Source organism: Sander lucioperca, chromosome 16 (genome assembly GCF_008315115.2).
Source record: "Sander lucioperca isolate FBNREF2018 chromosome 16, SLUC_FBN_1.2, whole genome shotgun sequence".
NCBI lineage: Eukaryota > Metazoa > Chordata > Actinopteri > Perciformes > Percidae > Sander > Sander lucioperca.
Genome location: NC_050188.1, coordinates 31,035,826 through 31,053,708, shown reverse-complemented (window position 1 = coordinate 31,053,708; position 17,883 = coordinate 31,035,826). Strand labels below are relative to the sequence as shown.

Sequence of the window (17,883 nt, the reverse complement as noted above, 5' to 3'; positions counted from 1 at the left end):
GTGTGTGTGTGTGTGTGTGGGGGGGGGGGGGGGTTGGCAGATACTCTGCTGTGCTGAGAAATGGAGAGAGAGGACAACACAGACTGTGAGGCTGTTTTACGTACGTGTCTGTGTGTGTGTGTGTGTGTGTGTGTGTGTGTGTTGGCAGATATTCTGCTGTTTCCATGTTGCCAATCCCCCTCTGGTGGCTGGATTAATGAAGTTGGTTTAACAGGGGATGCAAATTATCACAATGTTTGTGTGCGTGGTCTCGTGGTCAGATTAAGTCCGTGAGAGTGGCATGTTGTTCTGGTGCGAGCTTCTTCAGAGGTTTAAGGTTTCAGCGTTAGGTTTCGATTATGGTTAGGAAAATAGGCCTTTTGAAAAAAAAACTTGGGTACAAATCATTATCAGGCCGTATTGTGCTTTATTTAACCCCAAACTTCTTGTGTTTGGATTCTTTCTTTCAATTTGTGATACCATTCAAGGGTTGTCTTGTCTAGCTTTTTATTGACCTCCTAACATTTGCTGTGTAATCATTAATAACCTTATAATCTGGTTTAGTTAATGCCCCATAAATGGCTTTGCAAGATCACAAAGCGCAGCGTGTCTGTTGTCACAGAAAAGGTAGTCTGACTAACTGGATGTAGACTGTTGCTATAAAGCTTGCCATTGGCCGCCTATTTCAGACGACATTCTCCTGCCCTTCCGCTATCCATTTGTTGCAAGAGCACCATCGCTGCGTCCTGGGAAAGTGTCACCTGAGACGATTGTGAGTGGTTTACAGAAATACAAACAAGCCACAACGTTATGTGATGTAATGTTTCTCCAGACCTGGACTCTGGAGGTAGGTTACGCTGGAAATCCAGAGTTCTCGCGAGAGCATAATTTGAATTTGCTCAGCTTAATCTTTCGTATTTGGGTCTGGATTTCCAGGCTAGAGGTAGGTCTGGCAAAGTGAGATTTCTGAGCCTTGGAGGAGAAAACACAAGCAGCCCCGAGCTGACCAATCACAGTTCTCCGCATTTCTCCTTAGTCACTGTAGCCCCAGCATGTCGTTGGATTTTTGGAGTGTGTGCACTCTAGCTCAAGCATAGCGCACGCCGTATAAGCAAACACTAAGCACGTAACCTCTGAATGCTCGCAGTACAAATCCAGCTTTAGGGTTTTACAGGGTCACACACTTCAGGTGAAACCGTGTGTGTGTGTGTGTGTGTGTGTGTGTGTGTGTGTGTGTGTGTGTGTGCAGATTTGTGTGTCTGTATGAATGAGTATGTGTGTGTTTGCCTGAGTGTAAATAAGTGTGTATTGCATGTGGTTGCGTGCGTGACAATATCCGTATATAATTTGCTAATCGTCCTGATGTCGTTTACAATGCTTCTGTCTCAGATAGGCCTCAGAGATGCAGGTGGTCTCTCTCTCTCTCTCTCTCTCTCTCTCTCTCTCTCTCTCTCATTCTCTCCGTCCCCAGCTGCCTCCTGCCCAGCTTTTGTCAGTAACTCATTAAGCTGCTTAATTATGGCGGCAGATGAACATGTGTGCACAGGGACAGCTGAGTCTGTGTGAAAATCTCACATCCAGTCCTGTCCTTGTTTTTTTTCCTGCGGCAGTAATTGTTTTTAATCCAAACCAAAAAAAGAAAGCACCATTTGTGTTTCCCTTTTGCAATTGTGCTTACACCCTACACTACCCTCATCCTTTTCTCTTTACAGCCATTGTATTCTTTTCTACACACTAAACTCCTCTCACATCCTGACAAAGGTGCATTCCACCAAGGCTAAATGTCTGCCTTCCTCAGACTTGTTCTGTGCCCTTGTGCCTTCAGTGAAAGCCCACACTTATTTCCGCTATTTTTCAATCTTTCATTCTGCCTTACATTTTTTGTCCTTTCTTACATGAATGCCTCCCAATCAGGCAGTAATTTCCTACGCCCTTAACATTTTTTCACCCTTCACTGTTAATCATCCTGGTATAATATTTTTTGGTTCCTCCATGAAGTATGGTGCAGTAATGAATACTTCTTGAACATAAGGGCCACAGGTGTTGCTTTTCAGACCATTTGAAATGAAATTGAATAATTATCGTGGATTGATTGATCTTGACAAGCAGAGAGGCAACCAATCACACAGTATCAAAAGTGTAAAACTTGTGCGTCGTCACACTCCTGCAGAAAATTACTGGTAAGTCGGAATTTCCGTGTTAAATCAGCCGTACACACAGTACTGTCCGTTTTCCATGGACTACGGTGTTTGCACGTGCAAAATATCAACTGGAATTGCTAACAATGGCTAACCTGGGTAGAATCCCCCTACCCCTGTTTTTCCAACTTGTAACTGGAACACGGTCAACTTGGATGCAAAGTCATTCCCAGTTCCGACCTCTGACTTCCGAGGTTAATGGAACGCAGAAAAAGTGCAACATGGACAGAAACGCTTGCACTTTTGCACTCTGCACATTTGGTCACTCTCTGTACAGCCCCGTAGTGGATCAAATACAAACCCAGTCTGAATCTCTTTTTTTGCTTTCTGTGTGCAAGCCCTCCCCTGCTGCACTATACGATTCTTATGTCCGCCTACAAAGCTCTGATTAGTGGATTGTTTTTCTACAACTTGAGACCTAATGTATGCAAATCGCTGAAGAAATCTGAGAAATGGGCTGCGATTCAGAGGCCTGGAACCAGGGTAGTTTTAAGTCTCTGCGAGTATATTTTTGCAGTTTAAAAACTTGATAGTTGGTCGTACTTGTTTGAAGAAGTCCTTGTTGACCAGGAAGTAAAGTGTTTTATGTCTGTAGCAACAGTAACCGTTTAGTTGGAATAAACGGAAGAACAGGGGTTAATATCTGCTGTCTAATAACTTCTACACTATTCTAGCCCTCTATGTTCTGCTGTTACTACTTCACTATTTCAGACATATCTGAGCTCTAGTGGCCTCACCGGTTTAACCTTGGCTCTCCATCAAGAGCAGTAACAGCAAAGATCCTCTATACTAAAGAGAGCGCATTTTAAGCAGCACCAATGGTATGAAACGGTACACACTTCCTGTCTCTTAAAGGGGCGTGGCCTCGTTTGAATGTGTAGTGAACGTCGTGTGGATGGATGAAAAGTTATATTTGAATAATTTATCAATATGTTCTTTTGCTAACGTTATATTTACACAGTTAAAAGACATATTTCACATATTACGTTAGGGCGTTCACGGATGTTAGCTGGTGTTAGCTTCTCTGTGTTGCCAGATCTCGCAAGAGTTTGGTCCTGAGACAGAAACAGGTCTCAAGCTAATGTAAGTTTCTCCTGATGTGTCCGTCTGAAAAATGCAATGTTAGTGTCAGAATGTTCTGCAGATATATGGCTTGTGAAAAATGGGTCCATTATCTGTATTGGTGACGATGGGGCAAAAGAATCGCTCATAATTTGTGTTCACGTTCCCTTCACCCGTTGGAATCAACACACACGGACCTGCCGCTAGTCTCCTAGAGAGGCGTGGCCGTGGCGGAGACCACGTGACGGAGATACAGGAAACCACTCCGAGTTGGGGCGTATCGGTTCTAAACCGTCTCCGGTAATAGCCATCTTGGCTGAACACAGAAAAAAAACACTACCTTCAGAATCCCAGAATCCATCAAGAGTAAATATCAAAGACAAAGACATCGCCACACTGCCGCTGATTGACATGTGATAACACTGAGTGCTAAACACTTAAGATGTCAACAGAAAAAGAGGCAGAGAACTTTGAAGGATTGTGGCTTTAAGAGCCTGATAAAGGGCCTCTCAGTGGTGTGCGGTCAGGGACCGCAGAGCTTTTTGTCTTGGCAGACTTTTGGGGCAAGGCCAGGACTTGGACAAATGAACTTCTGGTCAGTAGCCAGCTCCTCTAACCTCCACAGTCCCTCCGCTACAGTCAAATAACCTTTGTTTCCTGCCAGGTGAAACACGACGGAGCTGTGAATCCCCCCACTGCCTCACCTTCTGACCACCTGAGCCTCATTTACAGCTGTCTGCAGAGCTCTGAGGAGGAACACAGCCCAGTTTCATGTCACGTGCAAAGACAAAAGAAAACTCACCCATATTTACATCCAGGTCATTAACAAAGCATATGAAGTATTTTCACTGAGGAAGGGTGCTTTGGATTTCTCTTTTTGAAGACTTCACTCTGTGCTAATGCCCACAGTCTTGATGCAATGCTTTGCAGGAGGGTGTAGAGTTCACAAATCTTATTTTTTTTGCCAACAATTAAATAAAATGAAGACCGATAAAAGTTAATGCAGGAAAACAAGAGCAGGGATTTGAACTTGTGAGATCTAATTTGAAGAGACAGCTTATTGTCTTGTTTGGTAAAAAGGAAATTTCCTTGTCATCTTTTTTGATCTTCTTTGAGTCATTCTAACTCCAGGCGTCATGTCTTCCAGGTGGTATCCAGCAGGGCTGACATGGCCATTGGTTCTCTCACCATTAACGAGGAGAGGTCAGAGGTCGTAGAGTTCTCCGTTCCATTCGTGGAGACCGGCATCAGCGTCATGGTTTCTCGCAGCAATGGCACCGTGTCGCCTTCTGCTTTCCTTGGTGAGTTGTTGAGTTAAATTCCCTTGTGCCATTTTATGGGGTATGTGTTTATCTGTAGGGATTCAAAATGGGCTTTATTAAATGTACATGTACTGTAGTTTAGTGACAAATTCTTTAAAGGTTTCACATTATGCTCATTTTCAAGTTCAGACTTGTATTTTTGGGATTCCATGATGTTCTTCGAAGGAGTTATTGTGATCAGCCACGGATAATCTTGAATTTCCCAGAATACCTTTTGACATTAAGAAGAATAGGCTGCGTCGTATGGATTAAGGCCGATTCTAGCCCCAAAGTGGTCACCCCCGACTAATTTTAGAGTTGAAAATTTCTGCCGGATTGGTTGGGGTTTGACGTGCAGCATGGCAGTTGCAAAGACTGATTAATTGTTAAAAAAATTAACGATATAGCTGGCCTGTTTGTCTGCATTTTAACTACGGTCCGATTTCCCAACATGGCTGCTGTCAAAAGATCTATTCCAAACTGTAGTGAACTTGTTTTAGTATTACGGGAGTGGTATCCACAGCAGAGAGTATTGCTAAAACTGTAATCTTGACTGAGACTGAACGTCTCTGCAGAACAGACAAAATATATCGTCTGCATATATTTTAGCCATCTGGGGCTCCACGTTTTTCTTTTTTGTCTTACTTTGTGTTCATAGTAGAATTGCACAACGTATCACTACCTTTCTCTCTTTCTAGTCAACATGGTTGCAAATGGAGTCATCTTGTTTGAAGGAATTTTATTGGAATTGTCACAAGCAAAACTGACTGGGGATTCAGTGCTCACATTCAGTGTGAGCATCCACGTTGTGGCCGGTCAACTGATTTGTACAGTGTGAGCATCTGCAGGTTCTGGCCGTTCAGAGAGGCAGATTAAAACGTACAACATTAATAAAAATGTGCCAGTGTTTGCCCAGCTTAAAGGACAGACGGTTGTGCCTGAAAGGTTGCCAGTTTGATCAAAGACCAACACTTGCCTGCCCCTCATTATCGCTTGTGAGTGCACAGTGGTCAACAGATCAGGCTGTGGTTGTACTGGGCAGGCTCCAGGTATGAATGTGTGTGTGTGTAACTGTGTGAGTGTGAACAAGGCGTAAACAGGGTTTCCACAGGTGCTTAAAAGTCTGAAAAAGTCTAAAATTTAAAAATCTGAATTTTAGGCCTGAAAAAGTCTGAAAATTTGCTGTAGTATTGTGTTCTAGGTCTTAAATAATTTTAAACAGGTCTTAATTTTCCTACATCCATGTAATTCCAAATATAATGTAATTAGCTGTATTACAACTACAATTGGAGACCAACATGCAACTTATATTGCAGCCAATTTACACACCAGTCCTTTAATGCCAATGAGGAAATCGGGGACGATGTTTCCGGACTCTGACATCTGACTTTTTTTGTTGTGATTATACTGTAGGTCTTAAATTTCATTCATAATCAGCATTGCTCTGAAAGTTTCCCTGTTTAACAAAAGTTGATCCCTCATTCAAAATGCAGCTTGTCTGGTGGCTTATTTGCATTCAATTCTGTGAGTGTGGTGGTGGATGTCTGTCTCTGAAATAGATTTCTACTACTAAGATTTGTTGAACGTTGCATGATGGTGTGTTTTCAGGTGACAGAAAACGGAAAGATCATGTACCTATATGTGAAAGTTTTTACATGTAAAATTATTTTCCACATGTCGTTTAGATGCAAATGTTGTTTCCTATGTGCTTTTTTGAGTGGAAATATACATGTGTATATACACCACACACCACTTGCACTTGTCTGCAAAATGGACCCGGAAATGGAAAAAAAACTCATCAATAGCTGTTAATCAGCATTGTTGAAGTGTTACCTTTAATCTGAAGATGTGGGCCTTTAAAGGGACAGTGTACTGATAACTTGCATATTCCTGTACAGTGTGTTGTAAATGATCCTCAATTATGTAATAGACCTTCGCGTCTGACCTGCTTTTGTCTCCCACTTGAAAGGGTTCACACTCATGGCTTTGCATTTCAAAGCCAAGCTGTTTGATCCAATATTCTCCAAATGAGCTCCTACAGTGACGTTTTTTTCGTTCTTTTCTTTTTTCTTTTGTAAAGTATATGCCTCAGTCTAGTAGGCCTCTCCTACGATAAGACAAGATGAGAGAGCAAGAGAGTGAGAGAGCGAGAGAGTGAGAGAGACTTGTCATGTACGAATATAGACCACACACCAAAGAGTAAGGGCGAGGTTGAGTGGCTTTGATAGAGCGAGCGATAGAGCTGCTTCAGATATTTTCAGATGTTTTAATCTGAGCAGCGGTTGGTTGACGTGTGTGTGTGTGTGTGTGTGTGTGTGTGTGTGTGTGTGTGTGTGTCGCAAAATGACTTGTAAGCACAGAGCAGTGTCTCTTGGCGGCTACTTTTGTAAACCCTCCATCTGTGCTTTGAACCACAGTGCACATTCGGCTACCGTGCATACTCTATGCTTCTTTGAACTTTCACATAACTTTTAAGCTTTTAAAGTAGTAAATATAAGATCTGCAACACTCTTAGGGACTGTTCGTTTCGTTATAGGGGCCACCGGAGGAGTTTTGTGGCCTCTAACCTAAAAAGACGTTACCCTCCCCTCGTCAGTAATAATTTCCCTATGACCCTCCAAAGTAATTTGAAAAAGAGGAATGACCCTCCCCTTGCGTGCAAGTTTGCATTTAGCAAAGAAGTACAGATACCATTTGATCTTTACAACCATGATGTACAGGAGTTAACCTCTGCATTCTCATCTTACACATCACACTCCTCTGTTATGGTGTGGTGGCCATTTCAGTAGATTGACTTACTAACATAGTTGTGGAAACACAATAAGCATGGAAACTAAATGCACACTTCATGCATTACTGCATTACTTCAAATACTAAGTTACTCCTCTAGTAAACTAGTATTCACATGAAATAAAACAATAAAACATTGAGACCATTCAGCAAAGGACACTGGGATATAGGCTAACCAATTCAACACTGGTTGCTATGGACTTGTCACTATCGTCATTGTATATTTTAGCACATAGGTAAAGCTGCTGAAGCTGAACATTATATTCCAAAACATATATGTTTATTTTAAAGCAGATTTTAAGTTACATTGTAACAATTTAACAATTCGCCCTTATGAAATCCAATCGCGGCACGGCTGTTTTGGAACGCAATAGACAGACGCTTAAATTCAACTAAAATGTAACAGTGAACAATCAGTGTTGGACCTACAGTCTGTTGAGATGCCTCTCCAAACGCAGAAACCAAGTCACACCATAAAACGTTAAGACACGTTGAGGAAAAAGATCTGTATTTTGCCGTAATCCAATGACACAAAAAAAAAAGTAATCCACAGCGATCAGTAGATCCACAAAATGGTAAATGACACAGTGTATCCAGCAAGGCGTCACATTCACCAGCCAGCTCACAGGTGAACGAGGCCTCTCCACTTTGCTGTTTAAACAAAGTGGAATAAATGTATAAAAGTCCAAATCTACACAAAACCCGCAATCAATTAGTAAGCTGACATCACATGTATATAGATGGCATTTAGGAAACCTTTATTGCAAGATTGGCACGGCAAGATGTCCAGACTAGTGCAACAGTAACTTTTGTTTTTTGCGTCCTGCTGCTCCCATCGTCAGCCAGGTAATATTTTTTTTACTAAAGCAGTATATGAACTCTTATGTATTATCTACCACTATTTAGTTGTTTTGTGTTATTTAAGATATTTATAAAATATCTGGTCATGCCAGATGTAATTATTCCACTCATTTTTTAAACAATGCAATTACCCGTTTGAGCCACCAGGGGGGCAGTGCTCCTCCTGCCCCCCCAGCAAACAACGCGTATGGGGTCAGACTCATCTGCTAGGGGGCCGAGACTGAGAGCTACATGGATAAATATGCACCAAACAAGCCACTTTGAAATTTTGCTCTTTTCATGAATAAAAATGTTGGATGACCCTCCCCTCAGCATAAAATAAAAAGACATGACCCTCCCCTATTTTCCTCCAGTGGTCCATTCCATAAATACCGAACGGTCCCTTAATGTGTCAAATATCCCAATACTTAAAGGGTAACTACCGTTTTTCCCAACCTGGACCCTAATTTCCTATGTTTTTGTGTCTAAGTGACTGATGGGAACAACAATCTTTGACGTTGGTCCAGTATTAAGCAAGATCGCTGCAGTCGGCAGCGCCGAACCAAGCTACAATGTAAGATAATAGGGCAATTGTCTAGCTTGTATTTACCTTCACAAAAGTGCTCGTTTTGCCACTGACAGGCTCAGATTAATATTCTATATGTCTGACATTATGGAAAGGATTTCTAAGGAGGTCGACCTTTTTGTTAAAGATTAAGATCCTTTTTTTAAACATAAAAACATCCGCGAAATTGTGTTCGGTAGACCCTCCAGACTCCATGTAAATAAACAGTAATTTCAGCATTGTAAAATACACTTAATTCAAAGTCGACATAAACAAAATAAAACTATGAAACATCGTTTTGGGTCGTCTTTCCACTTTCCCAACCATCACAACTATTTTTTGTTGAAATAAAAACATAGTTTACCGAGTCTGGTGGGTTTAACGCTAGCGACTTCAGAGCGTTTCTGGTTAAACAGAAAGGTCTCAAAGAAGTTTTAAAGGTCTATCTCTGAAGGAATCCTATTAATCTGAGCCTGTCAGCGGCAAAACAAGCACTTTTGTGAAGGTAAATACAAGCTGGACAATTGCCCTATTATCTTACATTGTAGCTTGGTTCGCCGCTGCTGAAGCAATCTCACTTAATACTGGACCAATGTCAAAGATTGTTGTTCCCATCAGTCACTTAGACACAAAAACATAGAAAAATAGGGTCCAGGTTGAAAAAAAAATTGGTAGTTACCCTGTAACTGAATCAGTTTGAAATTGGAGCACTTCACTGTATCACGATTAGAATAAAATTATGATTTTCTCAGTCATTAATGTTTTTTTCCTTATTCTAATTTGTAGTTGATGGTTTTCTAATGACCCTGTTTCCCTTGATGGGTCAGTTAAGTTCGTATTATGTTAACAGATACATATTAATGTAATTCACACTAAAAGAGCAATAAAGTAAATGTTCTATTAGTATGGGATTTGTGAAATACAGATATTAAAAAATCAACAGAAGACAGCTATTAAAAAATAATTAAGAATATTAATATTTACCCACGGAAATAACATGCTAAAACTCTGATGTACCATGATTAAATTCTATAACAAAATACTCTCCAATCAGAGGTTTATTAAAGAGATCAAAACCTCATCTGTTGGTTTTTGTTGAAATACAGCTTTCAAATAATGAAATGCAGACATTAGCCATCCACCCACCAGCATATACAAATGTGCAGTATGTCTGCTTATTCAACAAACAGATGTTTTGTAGTGTAGTGTAGGGATGTCACGGGAACCGAAACCACTACTCCTTTATGTAGTATAATAACAAGACGCATGATCCAACAATCAGGATAAAGCTACTATAGCTAAATAAAAACATCCACTCTGCAAGATTGCTGAAGCAACATGACAACTTTAGATTAAAGTAGAAAAGACACAATAACCAAACTGTAAATTGAATTAAAACAACTCCACTTACGTAGTAGTAGTAGTAGTTAACTAATGTACATCAATACAAAAAGTGTTAATTATCTGATGCAGCCGTTATTATCAACCTATTACCAACCTATTGTCCTCGGGTCCAATTTGACCCATTTTCAAAATTTCAAAATCAGAAACATGTAGTTTTTTTTTTTTTTTTAAATAGAAATTGCCCAAAAATTAGATGAATTCCATACAATGCTCTTCGCACGTACAATTCATGATCACTACTTTCATTGAATTTTGGATGTTTTATTTAAGTTTTTGAAATGGTGAAAATGAACTTTTACTCTTTGAAGTCTCTGATTATCCATCAACATACGTTCCTCTAATATTAGTCTAAATATTTCATAATTTCTGCTTTTTTAACTAAAAAATTAGGTAGAATTTCCTACAAATGAGGTTTATTTTCCATGAGTTCCAAAAATAAGTGTAAACCTAGTGGTAATAACTTGGTGTTAGTGGTGTTTGGTGGTTGGGTAACAAAAGCATCAAAAATGTAAAACAAAGTGACAAAAACATTAAAAAAAAAAGCACTAAAAGTGTCAAAGAAAGGGATATAAATGTCAGACAAAGCGTCAAAAAGGTGTTCATTTTTGACCCGGGAGGACAACAAGTGCACGGTCGACGGGAAGACACCACAAGGGTTAAAGGAATAGTTTGACATTTTGCAAAATACACACGTTCTCAAAATATGAAGCTGGAGCCAGCAGTTAGCGGTTAGCTTAGCACGAAGACTCGGAACAGGGGCAAACAGCTATTGTGCCTCTGTTCAAAGGTCAACAAATCTTGTTTGTTCAATCTTTTAAAAAACTGGAGTGGAAAAACGCCAGGTTGTGGTCCATATGGACATGATCGTGGTATCGCTCTTTTCATCGAATTCTCTGCAAGAAAGCAAAAAAGCCTATTTCACAAAATGTCAAACTATTACTTCTATCAGAGGTACTTACTTTTTTTTAATCTATATTCAGCAAGGTGTCAATATTATTTCATGCTACTTATGATTTTCTTAGAGCAATTTTTCAAACCTGGATGCTCCTCCTACATCAAAAGCTGGTTTAAATTTTGCCTTTTTTAATAAAACGCAGCTCTTCATGGCACATGATTCAAAACAAGTCCGCTTCAGAAGTGGACTTATATTCTCCCTTTATAGACCTGAACTTTTCCTCCCACTCCTTAAGGGATCTATTTCATACTTACACAGCTGCAGTAGTGCATCTATCCCTCTGTCAGAGGAGATTTAGGAGACAATCTGAAACATGTCATGGTTGGACGGAGGAGCAGGGCTCCCAAGGCCGTTTTATCTTAAGACCGCCAGCCCACGAGGCTGACAGTGACTACTGTAGCTTTGCATGGTTGTGTGTTTGTGTGAGTCGGAGTATATGTGTGCGTATAAGTGGATGGGTTGTTAGGAAGGAGAAATAGGGCCAGAGAGAAGAGAGACGCACCAGCAACACATAAGGAAAGGACAAAGGTGAAAGAAAAAATCTACTGGGATAGAAGAAGTGGAGCGAGCGAGCAGGCAGGAAGATTGTTTCTGATGAAGGTGCCTCGGAAAAAAACCTCCCAGCCGTTTAACTGGAGCTGGTTAGAGAGGGGAGGAAGCGAGAAGGAAAAACTGGCAAGGTAGTAAGAAGAGTGAGCAAGGTAGTTGTACTCATTAGATACTGCCGGGATGCTCAAAGGTTCATAGAAATTGATCTAAGGCATCAAGAATGAAGGAAAGGCAGAAGCAAGGAGGAAAGCATTCTGGGAGCTGTGCTGCCTTGGCAACAACAGATCTTCCTGGGGTCTATATTCAAATAAAATGCATGCAGTCAACAATGTTTGCACTTACAATTCATACCGTACACAATAAAGTTAAATTGACATTGCATCAAACAATACAATTAGGTTAACCTACTGTACATATAGCCTACAAAACTTAAAAAAACAACAACCTATTTTACTTATCTATGCACTCAACATTAGCTTTGACGGTCACCAAATCGTCATAGTTCTCATTATCAAAGTTTACTTTTTATTCGGTTTTAGTCTTGTTTCTGTTGTGGAAAAAAAATCACCAAAGAATAATAGTTTTTGAAATTAATACGGGCAAGCAATGTGTTTCCATGCATCGTTTTTCTATGCTATGTAGAAACATTACATATGTATTTTTTTTAATTAGCTGTAATAATTGTAGCTCAATTAAATCCTCTAACACCTTGATACACTCAGTGAAAATGAGACCGACACAGACAGACAGGACACAAAGTCTACAAACAACTTACCTAACAAATTAAACTGTCAGAGGACCCAGTAAAGAGGGACATGAAAATTTAAAGAGTGACGAGAAGTAAAGTGTGTGTGTGTGTGTGTGTGTGTGTGTGTGTGTGTGTGTGTGTGTGTGTGTGTGTGTGTGTGTGGTCAGCTCCAGTAGCCGCTGTCACTCCTATTCAAAGATAAAAGCCTTTACAAACGAAGGAGTGCAGCAAAACTTTCAGACCAAACCACCAACTTGTGCTTCTTAACAGTTTATATAACCCCAGTGCATTCCGCCATGGTCAATTTATAAATTAATTTTGCCTTCTACAGATAAAAAAAAAAATCATTAACTCTGTGGTAAAATAAACAAATTTGCTGCCCAATGTTCAGTGGAGCACTGGAGCATAGGCCTGTTTCCCACAGAGCAAATATTTTTGACTTCTCATAGCAGGAAAAGCACAGGTGGTACTAATACCATTAACATGGCTTTTGTTCTATTCAACAAAATAGCATGCACAACACCAGCACCCTGAATCTGACACGACTAAATGGAATTCACCTATCATTAATTATATTATTTAGGCATGTGCTTTTCCTACTCTGACATGTCAAAATGTCTTCTGTGATGAAGGCCTATTTGCTGAGTCAGAAAGGAGTGTCAAGTTCTCTTTCAACATCTTGCTACAGTTTTTATTTTTTCATTCATTCATTAAAGGACAATTCCGGCGCAAAACGAACCTAGGGGTTAATAACAGATGTGTACCCACTCAATCGTTCTCTGGGACATGTTTTCATGCTAATTGAATGTGTTTGTAGCTTGAAACAAGCTAGCGCGGACCGCAGATTAGCTTACAACGCTAGTATTCGGGGCACAAGGAAAGTAAAAACATTGCTATTTATACCACTGAAAAGGCTCAAAATATCACCACACTTCAACGGTAGCATAATGAGGGTCCCTAAATGTTAACTGAAGCATTGAGAACTTTTAGTGTACAGACAGTTTATTAAAAAGACAGATTATAAAGACAGTCGCGTTCTCATATACCGGCGGCCGCCATCTTGGGAGCTACTGTCTTTCTAAACTATCTTTTTAATAAACTGTCTGTACACTTGCAATGTTCTCAATGCTTCGGTTAACATTTAGGGACCCTCATTATGCTACTGTTGTGGTAGTAAGTGTGGTGATATTTTGAGCCTTTTTAGTGCTACAAAATAGCGATTTGTTTTTATTTTCCCTGTGCCCCGAATACTAGCGTTGTAAGCTAATCAACGGTCCGCGCTAGCTTGTTTCAAGCTACAAACACATTCAATTAGCATGAAAACATGTCCCAGAGAACGATCAAGTGGGTACACATCTGTTATTAACCCCTAGGTTCGTTTTGCACCGGAATTGTCCTTTAATCAATTACTACAACAATGTGAAATAATTGTAAAGAGCAGTAAGTGAGAGTAATATTACATACATATGCACATACATGGGGTAATATGATGTTGTCTGTAAAAACTAGGCTTCTCACTGGTTTTAACAGAAGACATCATATTACCCCAATCCTGGCTTCTCTCCATTGGCTCCCTATTTGTTTTAGAATTGATTTTAAGATTGTACTGATCACTTTTAAAGCCTGTATGGGTCTGGCTCCTAGCTACATAGTAGAAATGTTGTCCCTGTATGAGCCAGCCTAGATCCTCAGGCAAGTACCTTTTAGCCGTTCCGAAGTCGGGGCTTAAATCTTAAATCCTGTACATGTCATATTTGGCTTTGACTTTGACTGAACATTTGCTCTCACTTTGCGGAAAAAATATCGGGATATATATCGTATATCGATATTCAGCCTAAATATATCGGGATATGACTTTTGGGCCATATCGCCCAGCCCTAATACATGTACATACAGTTTATATTGAAACAGGTGATAAATGAAAGAAAAACAAAGCACAGTACTAGTTCATGATTTAATATAATCAGCAGTATACTGGCAATATTTGTAGACACTGACACTTTCCAAAACCAAAATCATTCAAGAAGCTACGTTTCAGTGGTTCATCAATGCCTCACGAAGCGCTATGACCAAATGGTAGTACAAGATTCCATTACCCGATGCACTTGTCTTCCTGGTGTGAATTAGATTAAATAATATATGCACATGGTATTTGCATTATACACACCCCAGGTGCACACTATGGCAGCATTGAGACGGAATGAGCGGGTAAACTATGTTAATGGCAATATTGTGGTTGTCATGCGTTCCATATGGAAACTGAAATATTAATGTGGTCCATTTAAAACGTCTTAATTGGAGAATACCTCACTCTAATTACTGTCCATAATGGCTTTATTATGTTATTATGTAAATGTGCCGGTGGCATGTCATACATTACCGTGTCCTTGTCCTTTGCTGCTCTGGTTCTCACTACTGAGATCCACTCAGGCTCACAGTGTGGTGTTCTCCCTCTGAACACGAGCCGACTTCTCAGCGCTATAAGGTACTAAGGTCACCAGTTAGAATCCCTGGACCTGCTGGGAGCATGTTGGCAAGCAAAATGAATAAATAATGCTGTCACTTTAAGTACCAAACTGCTGCTTAAATGCCCTTAGGTAAGGGCACGTAAGCCTCATTAACCCCAACCTTAACCCCATCTGCTCCAGCCAATCTGCTCACTGGAACCAGTACCAGACTGTGTTTACCCCCGGAAGCTCTCTGGTGTGAATTTTTTTTAAAGAGGGCATCATTTCCAAAGAGCATAATGTCTTCTAACGTTCCCTTGTGAAATACTGGGTTATATAAATAGATCTACCGTTGTCCAAACATGGCTATATAGCTGCTGGGACTCACTGAGAGTGTGCATGAATGCAGAATAAAAACAGGAATAAAACAAGGCTGACAGCACTTTGAAAATGACATGCAGCTGCTTTACACTCTTCGCCCGTCAGAGAAAAGGACAATAAATCCAACGGAACCTTTAGTGTTCGCAGCGCACCGCATAATTAGTTACACACTACACTGCCAGGCCGATTTTGATTTAACCATCATAACGTCATTTTCCTAGGGGTGATGGTAAAATTACCTGTTAAATAAAAGGAACATTTAGTTAATGTTCTGTATAGTAGACTCAGTCGCTGTAATATTTGGTTAGAAATACTTCAGACCGAAGAACACAATCGTATACAGGTGAAACTCAAAAAAAATAAAGTTCATTTATTTCAGTAATTCAACTTAAAAGGTGAAACTAATATATTATATAGACTCATTACATACAAAGCGAGATATTTCATTTATTTGTTAGAATTTTGATGATTATGGCTTACAGCTTATGAAAACCCCTGAGCCTTTAAATGGTCTCTGTCTGGTTCAGTAGAATTCACAATCATGGGGAAGACTGCTGACCTGACAGTTGCGCAGAAAGCCATCGACACCCTCAACAAGGAGGGAAAGCCTCAAAAGGCAATTACAAAAGAAGTTGGATGTTCTCAAAGTGCTGTACCAAAGCACATTAATAGAAAGTTAAGTGGAAGGGAAAAAGTGTGGAAGAAAAAGGTGCACAAGCAGCAGGGATGACCGCAGCCTGGAGAGGATTGTCAGGAAAAGGCCATTCAAACGTATGGGTGAGCTTCCAAGGAGTGGACTGAGGCTGGAAGAGCCACCACACACAGACAGATCCTGGACATGGGCTACAAATGTTGTATTCCTCTTGTCAAGCCGCTCCTGAACAACAAACACCGTCAGAAGTGTCTTACCTGGGCTAAAGAAAAAATGAACTGGTCTGTTGCTCAGTGGTCCAAAGTCCTCTTTTCTGATGTGTGCAAATTTTGCATCTCATTTGGAAACCAAGGTCGGAGTGTCTGGAGGAAGAATGGAGAGGCACACAATCCAAGATGCTTGAAGTCCAGTGTGAAGTTTCCACTGACTGTGTTGATTTGGGGAGCCGTGTCATCTGCTGGTGTTGAACCACTGTGCTTTATTAAGTCCAGAATCAACACAGCCATCTACTGGTGTCTTTACAGGTATTCCTAAAAAGTCTATTAAACAGCTGCAGCTGATTCAGAACGCTGCTGCAGGAGTCCTTACCAACACCAAGAAAATAGATCACATCACTCCAGTTCTGAAGTGCTTACACTGGCTTCCTGTGCACCAAAGAATAGAGTTCAAAATACTCATGTTAGTTTATAAGTCACTAAACGGTTTAGGACCAATTTACCTTTTGAATCTGCTACACTATGAGCCGCAGAGATCTTTGAGATCATCAGGGACAGGTCTGCTTGCTATCCCCAGAGTCGGAACAAAAAAGGGGGAAGCTGCGTTCAGCTTCTATGGTCCGTACATCTGGAATAAACTACCGCTAAACTGTAGATTGGCACCTACGCTCAGCTCTTTTAAATCAAGGCTGAAGACCTTTCTTTTCGATACTGCCTTTGTTTAATTCACTGCACTGTATTGGGAATTTCATTCTTTTATTCCTGTATTTAATCGGTTTTTGACTGTTTTAATTTTGAATGAAATGCTTTTAATTTTGTATTAACTATTTTTAATTTTGTATTAACTTGTATTGATTTTTAACTGTGTTTTATTGTTTTATGTAAAGCACATTGAATTGCACCGCTGCTGAAATGTGCTATACAAATAAATTTGCCTTGCCTTGCCTACCAGGACATTTTAGAGCACTCCATCCTTCATTCAGCAGACAAACTTTATGGAGATGCTGACTTCATTTTCCAGCAGGACTTGGCACCTGCCCACACTGTCAAAAGTACCAAAACCTGGTTCAATGACCATGGGATTACTTGATTGATTGGCCAGCAAGAGAATTGCAAGAGATTGGGGGGCAAGAGAAAGATGAGAGACATGAGACCAAACAATGCAGAAGAGCTGAAGGCCGCTACTGAAGCATCCTGGTCTTCCATAACACCTCAGCAGTGCCACAGGCTGATAGCATCCATGCCACGCCGCATTGAGGCAGTAATTCATGCAAAAGGGGCCCAAACCAAGTACTGAGTACATATGCATGATTATACTTTTCAGAGGGCCGACATTTCTGTATTTAAAATCCTTTTTTTATTGATTTCATGTAATATTCTAATATTTTAGAATTTGGGGTTAATTTGGGGTTTTCATAAACTGTAAGCCATCAAAATTATAACAAATCAAGGCTTGAAGTATCTCGTATAAGTATGTAATGAGTCTATATAATATATTAGTTTCACCTTTTAAGTTGAATTACTGAAATAAGTGAACTTTTGCACGATATTCAAATTTTTGGAGTTTCACCTGTATTTTAAATAGGGATGTCCCGATCAGGTTTTTTTGCCCTCGAGTCCGAGTCATTTGATTTTGAGTATCTACCGATACCGAGTCCCGATCCGATACTTCTATAATAATTCAACTTTATAATACCTCCAGACCGCAGACATACTCGCGCTTTCCACTTCAAGCTGCTTCCGTGTTCTACTTTGCCGGCATTTAACCAATAGTGTCTCTGCAACAAAGTGATGTCA

General features: G+C 40.2%; 1 protein-coding gene across 1 annotated transcript in view; it reads left to right on the top strand.

Moving 5' to 3' along the window:
* Window positions 1–17,883, top strand: part of grin2da (glutamate receptor, ionotropic, N-methyl D-aspartate 2D, a) — a 275,179-nt gene that overhangs the window by 206,953 nt on the left and 50,343 nt on the right. Inside the window, exon 10 of the mRNA XM_035992896.1 lies at window positions 4,387–4,540. Coding sequence (XP_035848789.1) covers window positions 4,387–4,540 — 154 coding nt within the window. The remainder of the gene's footprint in view (window positions 1–4,386; window positions 4,541–17,883) is intronic.